Source organism: Thunnus albacares, chromosome 12, assembly GCF_914725855.1.
Source record: "Thunnus albacares chromosome 12, fThuAlb1.1, whole genome shotgun sequence".
Lineage (NCBI taxonomy): Eukaryota > Metazoa > Chordata > Actinopteri > Scombriformes > Scombridae > Thunnus > Thunnus albacares.
Window position 1 is genome coordinate 23,529,245 of NC_058117.1, and position 14,433 is coordinate 23,543,677.

The following is a 14,433-nucleotide window of genomic DNA, read 5'->3' on the forward strand; positions in this document are numbered from 1 at the left end:
ATTCTTTTTAGCATGAAATTCCCTCTTTGTGTTTCCCTGTTGAGCTGTGGTAGAAGTATAGTAACAAAGAGAGGGACTTTGGCTCTAAAAAGATTGTAACGTTGAAAGATATCTACTTGATTTGACTCATTTGGACAGCTGAAGCTTCATATTAATAGTATTATTAATAATAATAACTTAATTGTGTAGCACCTTTCATGCAAAGATGCAGCCCAAAGTGCTTTATGAAACAGGATCAGATGAAAATAAACAATAACAGTAAGTAAAAAGTTTGATCAGAAAACAATAAGTGAGAGAAAATGACCATATTCTTATGGTTAGTATGAGGAGGAATGATTATGGCAAGAAAAACCTATTTCAATGTTCATGTGTTAACCTGACTATTGTTTTAAGACAGACATGAAAAATTGTGAACCCGTCCTTTAAAACAATTACTCTGGCATTTTTTAAACACATGCAGCAAAAAAATGTAGGTTAAGCTAACCTGAAGTTATACACACAGAAAAGTTGTTTCTTGGTCAGAGTTTCAGCCAAGGATTAGTGAAATTCATGGGTGTTACTACAAATTCAGGGACCCAGGATTCCTTTGTACACCCCAACCCAACCCTGGTTTGTGGGTTGTCTGCAGCCAAGAGCCCCTGAAGTCATAACTGAGTATAAAAGGAGAATAACTACAAGAAAAAAAGCTGAAACCAGAGAAAATTAAGCCATAACCCAAACTGGAGCTGACACAAGTCTTTGCATTTTTTCCCCCAAATGTTTTGTTTGAAGTATTTTTAAAGGAACAACAGAGATGCAGATTTATGAATGAGATCTTGATACCTGCTCAGCACCATCACCATCCAACTAATCATTACATGACATTTTAAATTAGTGTACCGAACGTTTGCATATCATACACACACATGCACACAACTTTTATTGTTTGTAAGTTAAATAAAATTTGGTGATACAGGTGCAGAAATTATATACTGTATATTTGAAATATTTAGAGATGCATAAGAAAGGCAGGAAAAGAGTCTAAAGACAAAAGTTGATCTAAAGTCTAAATGAAGGTTTACAACAGGACTTGAGACCAGAGCTGAAACAACTACTTGATTAATCATTAGTCTGTCGACAGAAAGTTAATCAGCAGCTGTTTTGATAATCAATTATTAATTCCATTGTAATGATTTGTAGCTTTTCTCTGTTTTACATGATTGTAAACTGAATATCTTTCAGTTTTGGACAAAACAAAGAATTTGAAGACAACATCTTGGACTCTGATAAATTGTGTTGGGTTGAATGATCGATCATTTGTCTGAAAATATAATCAGTCGATTCATTTGATTTATATGAGACCCTCTTCAACACCATCAGGAACCCCACGGAGGTCCTCGGTTTCTATCTTGGAATCGATCACTCAGAAGGACGATGATTTCAACAGCTGTTTGATTTGCTAGAGAAACAAAATAAACTAACATAAACCATCTTATTTACGGCTCTTAAAATGTTCCTACAACACTTCTGATTCGCTCTGAATTAAAACAAGCCTGAAGGATCATTTTGTGGTACTTTCAGAACCTCTTTATTCAAAGCGAAGGGTTTCCCAAATGTGTTTTATTGCCTTACTGAATCATCGCTGACTAAATATAGATCTATATTTAATAGAGACCCATTCACTGAATGTAAGATCAGGATAAAGAGTTGCTATCTTTATAAAACTAATCACTGCTGAAACATGATACTATCAGCTATCAACTGTGCTTTGAAATGTATTCATGTTGTGTTTTTTTTTCCTAATTAAAAACCTCTATCTTTTCCAATTTGCTTCAGTGGGATTTGATTGTGTGTTGGATACTCTGATATATGGCATAAAGATTCCCATCAGGCTGGTACATGCTACCACACAAGCGTAGCAGATGTGTTTACTCTCCACCCTCTCTGGATAATAATGAGTCATCATTTGCACAAATCTCTAACACATGTTGTTGTGTGTAATTGTCTTAAGGAACAATGGTGCCATTTAATACAAATCTTTGCTTGACAAAAAAAAGGGAACAATGTGTCCGCCCACTCTCCTGCTAGATAGATATTTTTCAAACCCTGCTGAAATTAAAATATGTATGTAAGAATGCATGTTACAGCCGTGAAACACCAGCTTTTATGTGGCTTTATTACAGCCCAAACACTTAGTAATAATATTTTTTAATGACACCCTTCCTGCCTGGAACTAAAATCAACTGCAAATGTTGGCAGCCAAGTGTCCCTCTCTGTCTAACATGGACTCACCCCTTTCTTTGGGCCCCTCAGCCATGATGAGTGATGTGGCGTCCCCTGGTGGGAAAACGTAAAGGCCGCCGTGTTGGCAGCAGATAGCCAGCAGCTGAGACCAGACCAGCTATATTTACACATTCATAGTTCTGCCATTAGTAACTTTAAGCATTAAATTCAATCACGGTTATTTTAATATTGATCTTTGCACATCAGAAATGGTACCGTATCAGTTTTACAACAGCAAAATATTCACATTTGACTATCAAAATATCTTCAGAATCCATTTTCTGGTGCCATTTTTGTGTAATATTGCTACGCAGACTGTTCACTGACTATAAATAGGTCTAAGCAGTATTAGCGGGTTTTAAAAAGTGATTATTGTTAATACACTGTTTAATTCATGGAGGAGGATTCACCGGATGCCTCCTCATGACTGAAACAGCTCGAGATCTGTTCATGTGCAAATATTTATTTTAAAATTCAAGTTTAACATCTTCACATGTAAGTCTAAAATGCACACGTGACGATCCAGTCCATTTAAAATACTGCGATGAACCACATTCCTCTCGAATAACTTGTACACAGATTCTCAACTGAAGCTTCGTGATGAGATAAACGTGAAAGACGATGAACTTGAATAAAGGAGAACGTAAAGTTTGGCACTGCAGTTTTTTGTTTGTTTTTTTTTCGGTGGGGATCACCAGGATTATTTTTTGGCAACTGTAGACTCATTCACTGGCAAATATTTCCAACAAACAAAAAAGATAAAGTGATTGTGGAAAAGGGTCCACATACATAAAATGTCTCAGATATCAACAACCCAAACAGTCTTTGACTTGCACTTATATCAACTTGGCAGCATGCATGGTATTTATAAAAACACCGAATAGGTCAAAAATAGAAATTGCACATTCGTCGGTAGGGGCTCCACCTGTGAGCTGTCAGTACTGTCCTTGTGTGTTTTGGTAACAAGGGTGAGTGCTGTCATGATGCGGTTATCCCCCCCCTCCCCCCTCGCTCAGTCCTTTCGTCCTAAGCAGGTAAATGCCGTTTGAGGACGTCCTTGGCGTTGCCGGGCAACGTGTCGGGAAAGTTTACGTCAAACTCCACCACCAGATCTCCTCTCTGCTCTGGGTTTTTGGGGAAGGGGAGACCCTGTCCGGCGACAGTCTTTCTCAGGCCGGGCTTGATGACGTCCGTGATCTTCATGTTGCACGTCTTCCCGTCTATCGTTGACACGGTAACCGAGCATCCGCACAGCGACTGCAAAGATATGGACGTCAGAGTGAGGATGAGGAGAGACACACAAATAACATGAATCTGCTTATTAGCTGAGATTAAGACAAAATAGTGGTGACATGGTTGAAATTAATATTACAATCATATTACTATTATTAAAATACATAACAACATTAATAAGGATATTTTCCAATATTTATATATATATAATAACATGGCAAATGTAAACATAAAACAATCAAACTGGTCTTAAAATCAATTAACTATGATCCACTGTTACATAAAACCTTTATATGTGTATGAGTCTTCATATGTGTAAAATTAAAACATCAACAACTGATTTTGTTACTTTTTAATTGCAGCTAGCTCTAAACCATAGTTTTGTACAACTACAATTTTTAGAGCAAAAACACGAAATGATCATATGATCACGATAAAAATGACCTGAAAGTTAGTAAATGATAATACGACCGAATTATGAACACATCTGGATATGTTTGCATTAATCTCAGAATGCAAAAAATCATGAATATTGATAGTAGATGCTGTAGCCTGAAAAATACTGAATGGCCAATAACAATATTGATATTTGAGAGTTTCAAATCTGAATCTGATACAACATATCAGAAATAAACGCGTCATAAGCAAACTTATTTTCTAAAGAATTGTGATCAAGATAAGACATTTTAGAGTTTAATAATAAACTTTTCAGTGCTCTCTGCAGCCTAATGATGACACTGTTTCTAAATTACTTCAAGCATCTTGGCATTTCTGCACTGAACTCTTACTCTTTTGATACTTATCTTCCAATTTATATGCCAACACTAATACATTTGCGATGAGCTAATATCAGCTGATACAGATGTTTGCAGACGATTTTACTCGATTCTATCAGACGCTGTTCAGGTTGCTCTAACTCTTGTAAAATGATTTCCTCCACTGATGCACCCAAGACAACTTTATGCATATATTAACTAACTGTGCTATAAGTTGTCTTTGCTGCAATAGAAGTTCTGTCATTTCAGTGCAATCAGTCCAAACATGTTCGACATGTTTTTAAGAGATTTCTGATTGAAACTGACCTTCTTCATAGTGTTTCTGATCATTTTTGTTGAACTATAAAGGACTAGGACTAAAAAAGGACTAAAAGTTTGAACACTGAGCAAATTAAACAACTATTTTTACAAAATAATCTTGATTCAAGGTCCTCTTAGTAGCTTTTTCCAGAGCTTTAGAGTGCATCAATAGTCAACTGAGTAGTCATCAGTAAGTAGATGGAATTTGTCAGTTATCAAATGATAACAGGTGGTCAAAGCCTATATAGTGGAGGGGGGGGGGGGGGGGGGGTGTTATAACCCCTGTCTCTGTTCAAAGATTGTCTTTGATGTTGGATTTCATCTTGAGTCAAGATTATTTTGTAAAACTACTGTCAAGAATGAACTTTTCCTCCATATAAAACAATTCTGTTTGATTATAGTTGAAAACAGGTTTCATGTCATGCAGATCTGCAGCTGTTTTCATATAGTAGTCGTATATTCAGAGATAAGGCAGCGAGATCTATCTGTGAGTGTTGAGGAGAGTAGGAGGAACCATATAAGTCCATCTTGCACCGTGTGCACGTGGGCGGCCGCCGCCTCTCTGCCCTCCCTGTGATACAGCTCCTATTTCTCAATGTTGAAGATCTACATTACATAAGTACAAAGGATAAAGTGTGTTTGTAGATCTGTACTATGCTCATTCAGTACGACTTTACTCTCCAGGGAAAACAAGTTTTGAGGCCACAGACGACCTACAGTTTTATCGATCATGTCAAAGCTGTTCAGAGTGTCGCAGCATTAAAGCAGCCATCTCAACTAAGTGCGAGCTTGTCCTGAAACTGCCCCGTGTGTGACTAATCTATCTATCAGACTCTATTATTATGACAACACTCAGTCACAGTCGGTGCCAAAATAGAAATCGCCTCACCTGTCGTAAGCTCACTCGCACAGGATACACAATGTTCGAACCTTCCCGCCTAAAGTGAGGGTGTGGCTTGTCCTTGATGACGAAAACAATGTCAGCAGGAATGGTATTGGGCGACTCGTCTCCCTCCCGCGGGAACGTGATCTTGGTTCCTTCTTTCCAGCCGCGCTTGATCTCAATAGTGAGAATCTTGTCCTCCGTGCGCATGGTCCTGCCATCCGGGTTTAGCCTTTTGCGAGAGATTTTCATCCTCTTGGTGCAGCCGTGGAAGACCTCCTCCAGGGAGACCCTAAGTTCGTGGATGATGGCCGGGTCCTGCTTCCGGCGCTGCTGCCCTCCAAGGCCGGCGTGCCCATCCCGAGGGAACCCGTTCAGGTTGAAGCTGGTGAAGGAACCGAAGGGGTCGTTTCCGTCCACCTCCATGTCCTCGTCGTCTCGCCCGTTGACCTTGCGGCCGAAGAACATCTCGAAGGGGTTTGAACCCCCGAAGAAAGTGGCGAAGGTGGCGTGAGGGTCCCCGTGGAAGGTGTAGGTGAAGGTGTTGCCCTGTCCGTCACCAGTGGGCCCACTTCCTCCCTTCAGACCTAGTGAGCAACAGAAATGATTCATCTGTGATCATAACATAAGACACTAAGCTATGGGAGAGCTTTACGCCACAAGAGATGATTCCTCTGGCAACAAGAACGTATTGATCAGATGCACCAGACTTTATTAAGCAGATCGGTCAGTATTGGCCATGATGTGACCAATCCAAAATAAATACAGTTCATTCATCAATGTGATTATAAAATTCAGTGTTTTTGCTTAGATTCATTCAGTCATGACAACCGACTCCTTGGCCTCATGATACCTTACTTTGAAAACATCCCAATGAGTTCAACGCAGCGTATACAGATTTTAAACTGATGAAAAAGGGAGCACTGGTCTCAGACTGGTCAATATCAGCCAATTACGAGTTGACGCATTGAAATTGGCAAAAATGCTTTATAGCACAAGGATGGATCAACTTTTGCTGCATGTTTAAGGAAAGTCAACGACTTAGGTCCTTGTTGAACAAATTCAGAGACTTGGACGCACACAAGATCTTATATTACAGTAAGTTTTGAGATATTACTGTCGACAGCCTACTCATGTAATGGGTTTATCAAGCGATGGTGCATCTCATCACCAAAAAAAAAGCACCTGTTCAGCTTTTCTGATTGTTGCACGAGCCTTTAAAGAGACCATATAACACACATTTCCATGCTCATACTTTAATTCTTCTCTTTTCTTGCACACCTTTTCATGCTTTACTGTTCAAAAACGCCATGTTTCATTTACAAGGATCCTTTCTGATGACGTTCAGCATGTACCTTTTGCTGATACTGAGCTGTTAAAACTCATGAAAAGCAGAGTGCTACCTTTAAAAATCAAGTCTCTAAATCAGATCTGTGGTATTTTCCTCTCTTTCTCACATCAGACATGCTTCCCACCCATAACCATCTGGACTGAAAATTAACCCTGTATGTTCAGACACAACACTGCATGTATAAACACTACATATATTTGCATAGAAGGGCTTCGGCATAATCATTCTTGCTATTATAACGCCTTTATTTCTAGGAAGAGCCTTGTGGAAATGATGACAGGCCTTTATTTCTCTTCCACAGGGGTTTATAACTGCGGATTTAGTGTAATACGATGATCCTTAAAGTAAAATGCACAGAAATAAGCCTATATCTACTGAACAGCTGTTTTTTTAGGCCTTCTGGTGACTTGAATTAAAGCCAACTGTGTTTTACATCCAATAACCATCCAGGCTTTATAACGGTGTATTAGAGGCCAATTAAAAAACGTCACACATAAGTAAAAAAAGGCAGCTCAGTGCGATAAAAAACCACACATTACCTTCCTCTCCATACTGGTCATAAATTTCCCTTTTCTTTGGATCACTGAGGACTTCATATGCTTCGGCGATTTCCTTAAATTTCTCCTCGGCGGCTGCAGATTTATTCTTGTCCGGATGCCATTTCAACGCTTGTTTTCTGTAAGCTTTCTTAATGTCCTCGTCTGTGGCGCCTTTAGAGATCCCCAATGTTTTGTAGTAATCTTTGCCCATTTTTCACGCTTTTTTTTCTCCCCCCCTGCAAAAAGGACAAATGGTATAAAACACAGGATAGCCCTCGGTGAAGAGCTGGTGGACTGGATCTGGTCGGCGGATGGTTGTCACAGCAGTGAAGCGGCTTCAGTCTGGACTAAAAAACACAAAGCAGACAGAGACAGACACACGGCGTAGGATGAAGACCATTTAGAGCCCGTTAGTCAACGCCGTGGACCCCCTGTTATTTATCCGGGACTGGATGACCCTCTTTAAATAGCCACATCTCCCTCCCCTGCAGCCACAGCTTATGATGTCAAGTTTAACACAACGCAGTTAATTCTGGTTCCGGTGTTTGAGCTCTGACAGGATGAGCTGACAGAGGAATAAGTAATAATAGAGGAATAAGTGCTTTAGAGCTGTGGTTCTCAAAGTGGGGTTCGGGACGCCCAGGAGTCCTTGAGGGGTTGCTGGTGGTCCCCTTCAAAAAGGGGAATAATTTATTTTCACTATAATTTTATCCATATGTAAGATAATGACAGAATATATGAATATGTTGGTCATGGGTTTTATACACTTTCTGGAATAAAACATCTAAAACCAAAAATCTTATCGGATGGGGTCTAATTTGTGTCTGGGGCCCCCAAATAAAAGGGCCCCAAACAGTTATAGATTTATTATGATGTTTAGATATTAAATCTGTTGAATTATGTTACTATTCAAACTCATTATGCACTGAAATAACTTACAAAAGGCCCCCAAAGCGCTTAAAAATATGCAACTACTTCTACTTCAGAGGAAAACATTGCACCATCACATTTACCTGGCTGATAAATGTTACTGGTAACTTTGCAGATTCAGATTTTACTCACAAAATATAATGAATAAAATATGATGCATTATTTTTGATTAAACTAACCTGCATTATATAAGAATTAAAAGCTCCACAAGTTAAGTAGATTTAAGTACATTGTGCTAATAATACTTCACTTTCACTCTTCACTTTTGAGTAAAAATGTGAACGCAGGACTATTGCAGTATTTTTACTGTGCGGTATTAATAGTTTTACTTAAGAACAAGTTTTGAGTACTTCTTCTACCACTGCCAATACCAACATTTCCAATTAGAGAAAGGGTGAAAATAAAGCAAGACAGAGTTTGTCTGGGGCCCCCAAATCACTAAAGCCGCCCCTGGAAAGAGGTTTTCCTCGCTGTAATCAGCTGCTGTAGGACTCTTTGTTCTTTTTGTTGCTGAAGATAGTTTTTTATGACTCTGGCTGTATGTTTGGAGTTGTAGAATAAATTTGGGACTGATTAGATGCCTCCCTGTTGGTATTGCCTGACAGATAAGAGTCTAAACATCTAAATTGCCTAAAACCTTTGCACAGTACTTTATATAATATCATGATTATCTACTGTGTATCAGTAGTTTGGGCAGAATTGATACAACCCCAGTTTTCATCAAGATATGAATCATAATTTTATGTTGCATTCATATGTTTGGCTATATTTGAGTCAATGTGGACCAAAATGGACGTCCATGTTTGGCTAAATTAGCACCACATCACACTGACCAAACATAGCTGAATTTTTAAGGTCTATTTTTCGGTGAAATAATGATGATGACCTCAGAACAGCATCCATAGACATTAGATACTTGGTGGGTTCTTCTCCCTCTTCATATAATGTGTGAAGGATTCCAACATAATAATACAAATTAATTCAGATTTTGACACAGATGGGACCTAAAGATCAGGTGATAAAGCAAGACCCATTTTAAGATCCTCATCATTATCATATCAGTTGATATTATGTATATTCCCAAACAAAATCATACAGTAAAGCTGAGACAGCATGTGTTAGTTTATATTTGAATACATTTATAGTCTATTCATATAGATAATTCTTACCTGAGAGAATGAGTTTCCTTTCTTTTAGGCCCAGTTTTTATGTAGCTGTTAGTTGATGTTGATGGCTTCTTTCCACTTGACAGGACGAGGAACCTCCTGGTGATAACTCATCCTGAGAAAACAGCTCAAAATGAACTAAGCCAATTATACGGCTGCTTGGGCCCTCAGCCACAAGGGGGCCTCCAAACTAAATCATCACACATGAAATAATGACCCAATTAAATAATGAAAACCAACTCTGCCTGCTGTGGTTGAAAGTAACCATGTATGTTTTGTCAAGTGCAGTTTTGAGGCACTTGTACTTTACTTCAGTATTTCCATGTGATGCTACTTTATACTTCCACTCCACTACATTTCAGAGGGAAATATTGTACTTTCTACTCCACTACATTTATTTGACAGCTTTAGTTACTTTTCAGGTGAAGATTTGACACAATGGATAATATAACAAGCTTTTAAAATACAACACATTATTAAAGATGAAACCAGTGGTTTCCAACCTTTTTGGCTTTTGATGTCTTACAAAAAGCAGTGTGTAGTCGGGGTCACATTTCAGATATCTATGAGTTGTTAACAGCTCCACCAAACAGTGATTTTTCCCTCTAAACTTCTCACATGGTTTCATTTCAATAAATGTTCAAATGATCCAATATTTCACCAAAAATCAAAGATTAGAGAAAAAGTCCAAAAATTGAAAACAGATTTGTGTATCAGAACTTTGTTTTTTCTTCTTTTCTCTCCCATTAATCATCTCACGACCCCTAAGATTTATCTGGTGACCCTTTGGAGGGGCCCGACCCCTAGGTTGGGAACCACTGGACTAAACTAGCTATCTGTATATATAGTAGTTCAAACTAGCTCCACCTCCAGCAGCTACAACAGTAACATGCTGCTCTAACACTAATGTTTCAGTATTAATAATCTAATGATGTCATATATAATAGTATATCAGTCAGAGGGACCAAACCACTACTCTTACTGCAACACTTTAACTACATCAAGCTGATAATACTTATGTACTTTTACTTAAATGGGATTTTTCATGTAGGACATATACTTGTAATGGAGTATTTTTATATTGCTGTATTGGTACTTTTACCTATGTGTTCTATAATAGTATTCTTTGGGTATTTTGTGTCTCTAGTTTCACTATAATTGTTGATGTATTTGACACGTACCGCTTTTATTGTGAAAGCTCTGTTCCGGTTTTGTTCGACCTCACTCTGTCTAACTTGACGTCCATCACTGGCATCCAGCGGCTCTTTCTAGAAAAGCAAATGCTGAGGCACGTGACGTCACTCACTATACCGGGGTGCATTACACATCATCCAGGTGAGAGGTGGCAAAATAATCCTTCTCATTGTGCTTTATGTAAGCTATAAACATGACGTGATGACCACACACAGACATGACAGCTGGATCCTCAGTGGGGGGAAAAAATACAACAACCTGCAAGACTGTCATCAAACCACAAGTGATATATAGATAAAGTAACTATAGTTCACTTTGGAGTTCCACATACACAATAATTCACTATTGAACAAAGTCAGTGGTGAAAGTGACGAAGTGCAAACTGTCCTTAAGTACAATTTTAAGGTACTTAATGAAGTAATTTCTATTTTATTCTACTTTATACTTTTACTTCACTACTGCATTTATTTGACAGGGTAAAGCTACTAGTTACTTTACACATTAAACATTTTCATACATGTCATCTTATAAAATATGAAGCATTGCTATAGATGAAAAATGGCCAACACTATATATTAAGCACTTAACATTTGCTCAACCACCTGCTGACATTAAAATGCTTTTACATGTTAATGCATCAATAATAACAATCCACTAATGTATAATAAAAAATGTATAATAATATAAATCTCTGAAATGGCCCATTTTGCCATTTTGCATTGATGGACGTGATGTTTTGTGAAGCTTCATATTGTATTTAATGGGCTTTAAATCAGATTTAATTCTACACTTGTGATTGGTCTCTGTATCCAGAACTATGAGATAAGAAAGGTGATCAGTTCCTAAATAACTTGGTCCAATTCCCAGCTCTGTCTTTGTCTATATTATGAATTGAACCTGTATACTTCAAACGCTCTGAAGAAGACTCTTTGTCAAAACACATTAGCATTTTTCCATTGTGATGTGAGTCAAATAAAGAAGTGAAATGTTAGTATTTTGTCCTCAGATTAATTAATAAAATAATAAAGGTTATAAAGTAAAGTTATAAAGGAGAGTGGTACTGTGTGTGTGTGTCTGTGTGTGTAGTCTGTCATAGGCTACTTTTTGGGACAAATTTCAGACCAGTTATTTGGGGACTGCTTATCCAACTGGAGACAACATCCATGTCCCCAATTGGGATAAAGCTGATTTTTGGGTAAGTGGTTATGGTTAGAGTTAGTCACCAGGAAATGAATGTAAGTCTATGTAATGTGCCCAAAAGGGACCATGAATAATATGTGTGTGTGTGTGTGTGTGTGTGTGTGTGTGTGTGTGTGTGTGTGTGTGTGTGTGTGGGTTGTCCATGCACCCACCCCAGCAAGTATCCAGACATTCCCATTGTATCTATCTAACTCTACACACATCAAAGGTTTAGTCTAACATTTAAAAAGAAAATGCTCAAATTATATATTATCTATCATATATACACTCACATATTCTTACATCATATATTTCTTGTATTGTTACAATTCTCAGTGTGTCTCTGGAAACTCAACATAGAGGAGAAGGCTTGTACTTGTGATGATGATGATGCTGATGCTGATCATGTGGTCTCTTCTCCTGCCGGTCCAGCGCCACCTGCTGCACTATAGAGGACTTTTTTCCTCTTTGAGGTCTCTTGCTGCATTGAGTTCAGCCAATGAGTCAGCGTCAGTGCGGAGCTGCAGGTCAGAGATCTCTGATGTTTATATTACCGTATTTATTACTACAGTAACTCGCCTGCAGCAGACGTGCATTTGAAATTTTAATCTGCATTTTTAAACGAATCATGGATCAATTTCGAGCTTTATTTGTCAAACTGGATCAAGACAATGATGGTTTCATATCGGTGTCAGAGCTCCACCACGAAATGAGAAAATATGGGATCCTGTCAGCGGATGGAAAGGTCCAGGTAACGGTTTGATTATGTTGTTGTTTTTTAATGTGCCAGGCTGTTAATTAATTCATTAACTCATTAATTAATTCATGTGATCACAACAAACCTGCTAATTGAATATTTTCTTTTCCTCCTAGAATATCATGGATTCTTATGACAAAAACAAAGATGGCCTGTTGGATTACACAGAGTTCCTCAGCTACATGATGGACAGAGAGAGGAAATGGAAAATTCACTTTCACGACCTTGACAAGAATAACTGTGGTGAGTGATCACACACTAATACTATTCATAAAAAAAACAACTCAAGAAAATACAACCATGAACTACAATATGTGTGTTGAATATATGAAACAGATGAATCTGATTATTTTAAAGATTAAAGTTGTGCATGTTCTTTTTCTCTCCTTTAAACAACATACTGTGTTTTACTGTTGATATAGAAGATATACAGTCATAATGGGACGTACAGTACTCTGTGTAAACAACTATAAATGTTCATTCATTTACAGTAAAGTGTGCTTTTCAAGGTCACAAAGTGAAGGCAGACATTAAGATTTGTTTATGCTTCACTGTAGACAGTAAACTGTTCAGTTTGTGCAGGCATCGACCCTTCAGGCCTCCGACAGTTTACACTTTATACACAGTCCTCACTGTAAATGCTTTCTTTGACACTCTGCAGACAGTAATTGGAAGTAATTTTGTGCATCTCTTTTCTGATCAGGGGTGATTGACCAGGAGGACATCATATGTTTGTTTAAGGAGTTAGGAGTGGTCATATCAAAGCCGAATGCAAAAAAAATAATACAAATGTAAGATTCTTTATTGCCCACTACCTCATATTGGATTTGTTGTTGCATTTTTAACAAAAAAAAAAAATCATTACAGCTGTAGTGTCGATTTCAAACTGAGCTCATGTTACTAATTCACACTCATCACATTACACGACGCTTATACTGTAAAGATTTTGGTATCACTGAACAATAAGGCATACTTATTGTATAATTTATAAGTTAAAAGGTAATGAATCTATTTCTGCCTACAGATCATCATAATGCGAATAAAAATAATGTTTCCGTTGTCAGATCGTGAACTCATATTAAAGTTGGGATTCATTTTGGTCCTCCATTCGACTAAGTTAGATCTTTGATGAGCTGTTCAATCCTCTAACTTCAAGCCAAAACCATGTATCAAGGATAAACTAACATTTTCAGACTTGATGGCTTGATGTTAGTTGGAAGAATCAAAAACCTTTTATTAAGGTAAATACTTTTCACTTAACAATAAGCCATTAAGCAGTTTTAGGAAGACATTAATAAATGGTTTGTGGCTCCCAACCTGACAAAACAAATGTTTATTTTCTGCATGATGATGGATTATTACAGCTCTGTAACAAATTAAGAAGATGTTAATCATTAATAAAGAATTTACCGACAGCTGTAAGTCATGTATGACTTTTCGTAAAGTGATACTTTGATCATCCTTCAGACACAGTTTGATGACATGATGTAAAACACACAGCTGCTCATTAAGATTCTTTATTTTGTGATGAAACAGACTTGAGTATATTTGCTGTTGTGTTTGCTAACAACAGGATGGACAAGGACAGTTCGATGACGGTGGACTGGGAAGAATTCCTGCACCATGTAATCCTCAACCCTGCGGACAACATCGGGGAGCTGGTGTCCTCATGGAAACACAGTCTGGTACGAGCCGAGTCTCATGTTACTGTGGATGGAAACTGAAACGCTTCAAACAGGAGAACATCTTCCTCCTTCTTTTCCTCCTCTCTGTTCTTTATACTGCGCTGCACATTTCATATTTGCACATGTAACATATATGACATTTTCCTTTTTAACATATATTTATAATTTCTACCTTTTA

The 14,433-nt window shown here is 37.8% G+C and overlaps 2 protein-coding genes and 1 long non-coding RNA gene across 3 annotated transcripts in view; 1 reads left to right on the top strand and 2 right to left on the bottom strand.

Moving 5' to 3' along the window:
- The window catches only part of LOC122994607, a 22,009-nt gene continuing 7,576 nt past the window's right edge, over positions 1-14,433 (bottom strand). The window contains exons 2-4 of the long non-coding RNA XR_006406635.1: positions 8,625-8,629; positions 1,529-1,532; positions 1-138 (exon numbers count right to left, since the gene is read on the bottom strand). This is a non-coding gene — a long non-coding RNA (uncharacterized LOC122994607). The remainder of the gene's footprint in view (positions 139-1,528; positions 1,533-8,624; positions 8,630-14,433) is intronic.
- Positions 2,710-7,860, bottom strand: dnajb4 (DnaJ heat shock protein family (Hsp40) member B4). Its single transcript, XM_044369374.1, has 3 exons — positions 7,345-7,860; positions 5,461-6,041; positions 2,710-3,519 (listed from the first exon to the last, which is right to left on the bottom strand). Exons 1-3 carry the CDS (start codon positions 7,553-7,555, stop codon positions 3,289-3,291), a joined length of 1,023 nt encoding a protein of 340 aa, XP_044225309.1. The 5' UTR covers positions 7,556-7,860; the 3' UTR covers positions 2,710-3,288.
- slc25a24l (solute carrier family 25 member 24, like) overlaps positions 12,290-14,433 on the top strand; it is a 6,306-nt gene continuing 4,162 nt past the window's right edge. The window contains exons 1-4 of the mRNA XM_044369373.1: positions 12,290-12,564; positions 12,687-12,813; positions 13,274-13,361; positions 14,144-14,255. Coding sequence (XP_044225308.1) covers positions 12,442-12,564; positions 12,687-12,813; positions 13,274-13,361; positions 14,144-14,255 — 450 coding nt within the window. The 5' untranslated portion in view covers positions 12,290-12,441. The remainder of the gene's footprint in view (positions 12,565-12,686; positions 12,814-13,273; positions 13,362-14,143; positions 14,256-14,433) is intronic.

What these genes read in the sequence shown, in the direction of transcription:
- dnajb4 (XM_044369374.1), bottom strand. Translation starts at nt 7,555, where the DNA reads ATGGGCAAAGATTACTACAAAACATTGGGGATCTCTAAAGGCGCCACA. An exon ending in TGACCAGTATGGAGAGGAAG is followed by an intron (nt 6,042 to 7,344) that starts GTAATGTGTGGT and finishes GTTGCTCACTAG; the next exon opens with GTCTGAAGGGAGGAAGTGGG. An exon ending in TGCGAGTGAGCTTACGACAG is followed by an intron (nt 3,520 to 5,460) that starts GTGAGGCGATTT and finishes ATATCTTTGCAG; the next exon opens with TCGCTGTGCGGATGCTCGGT.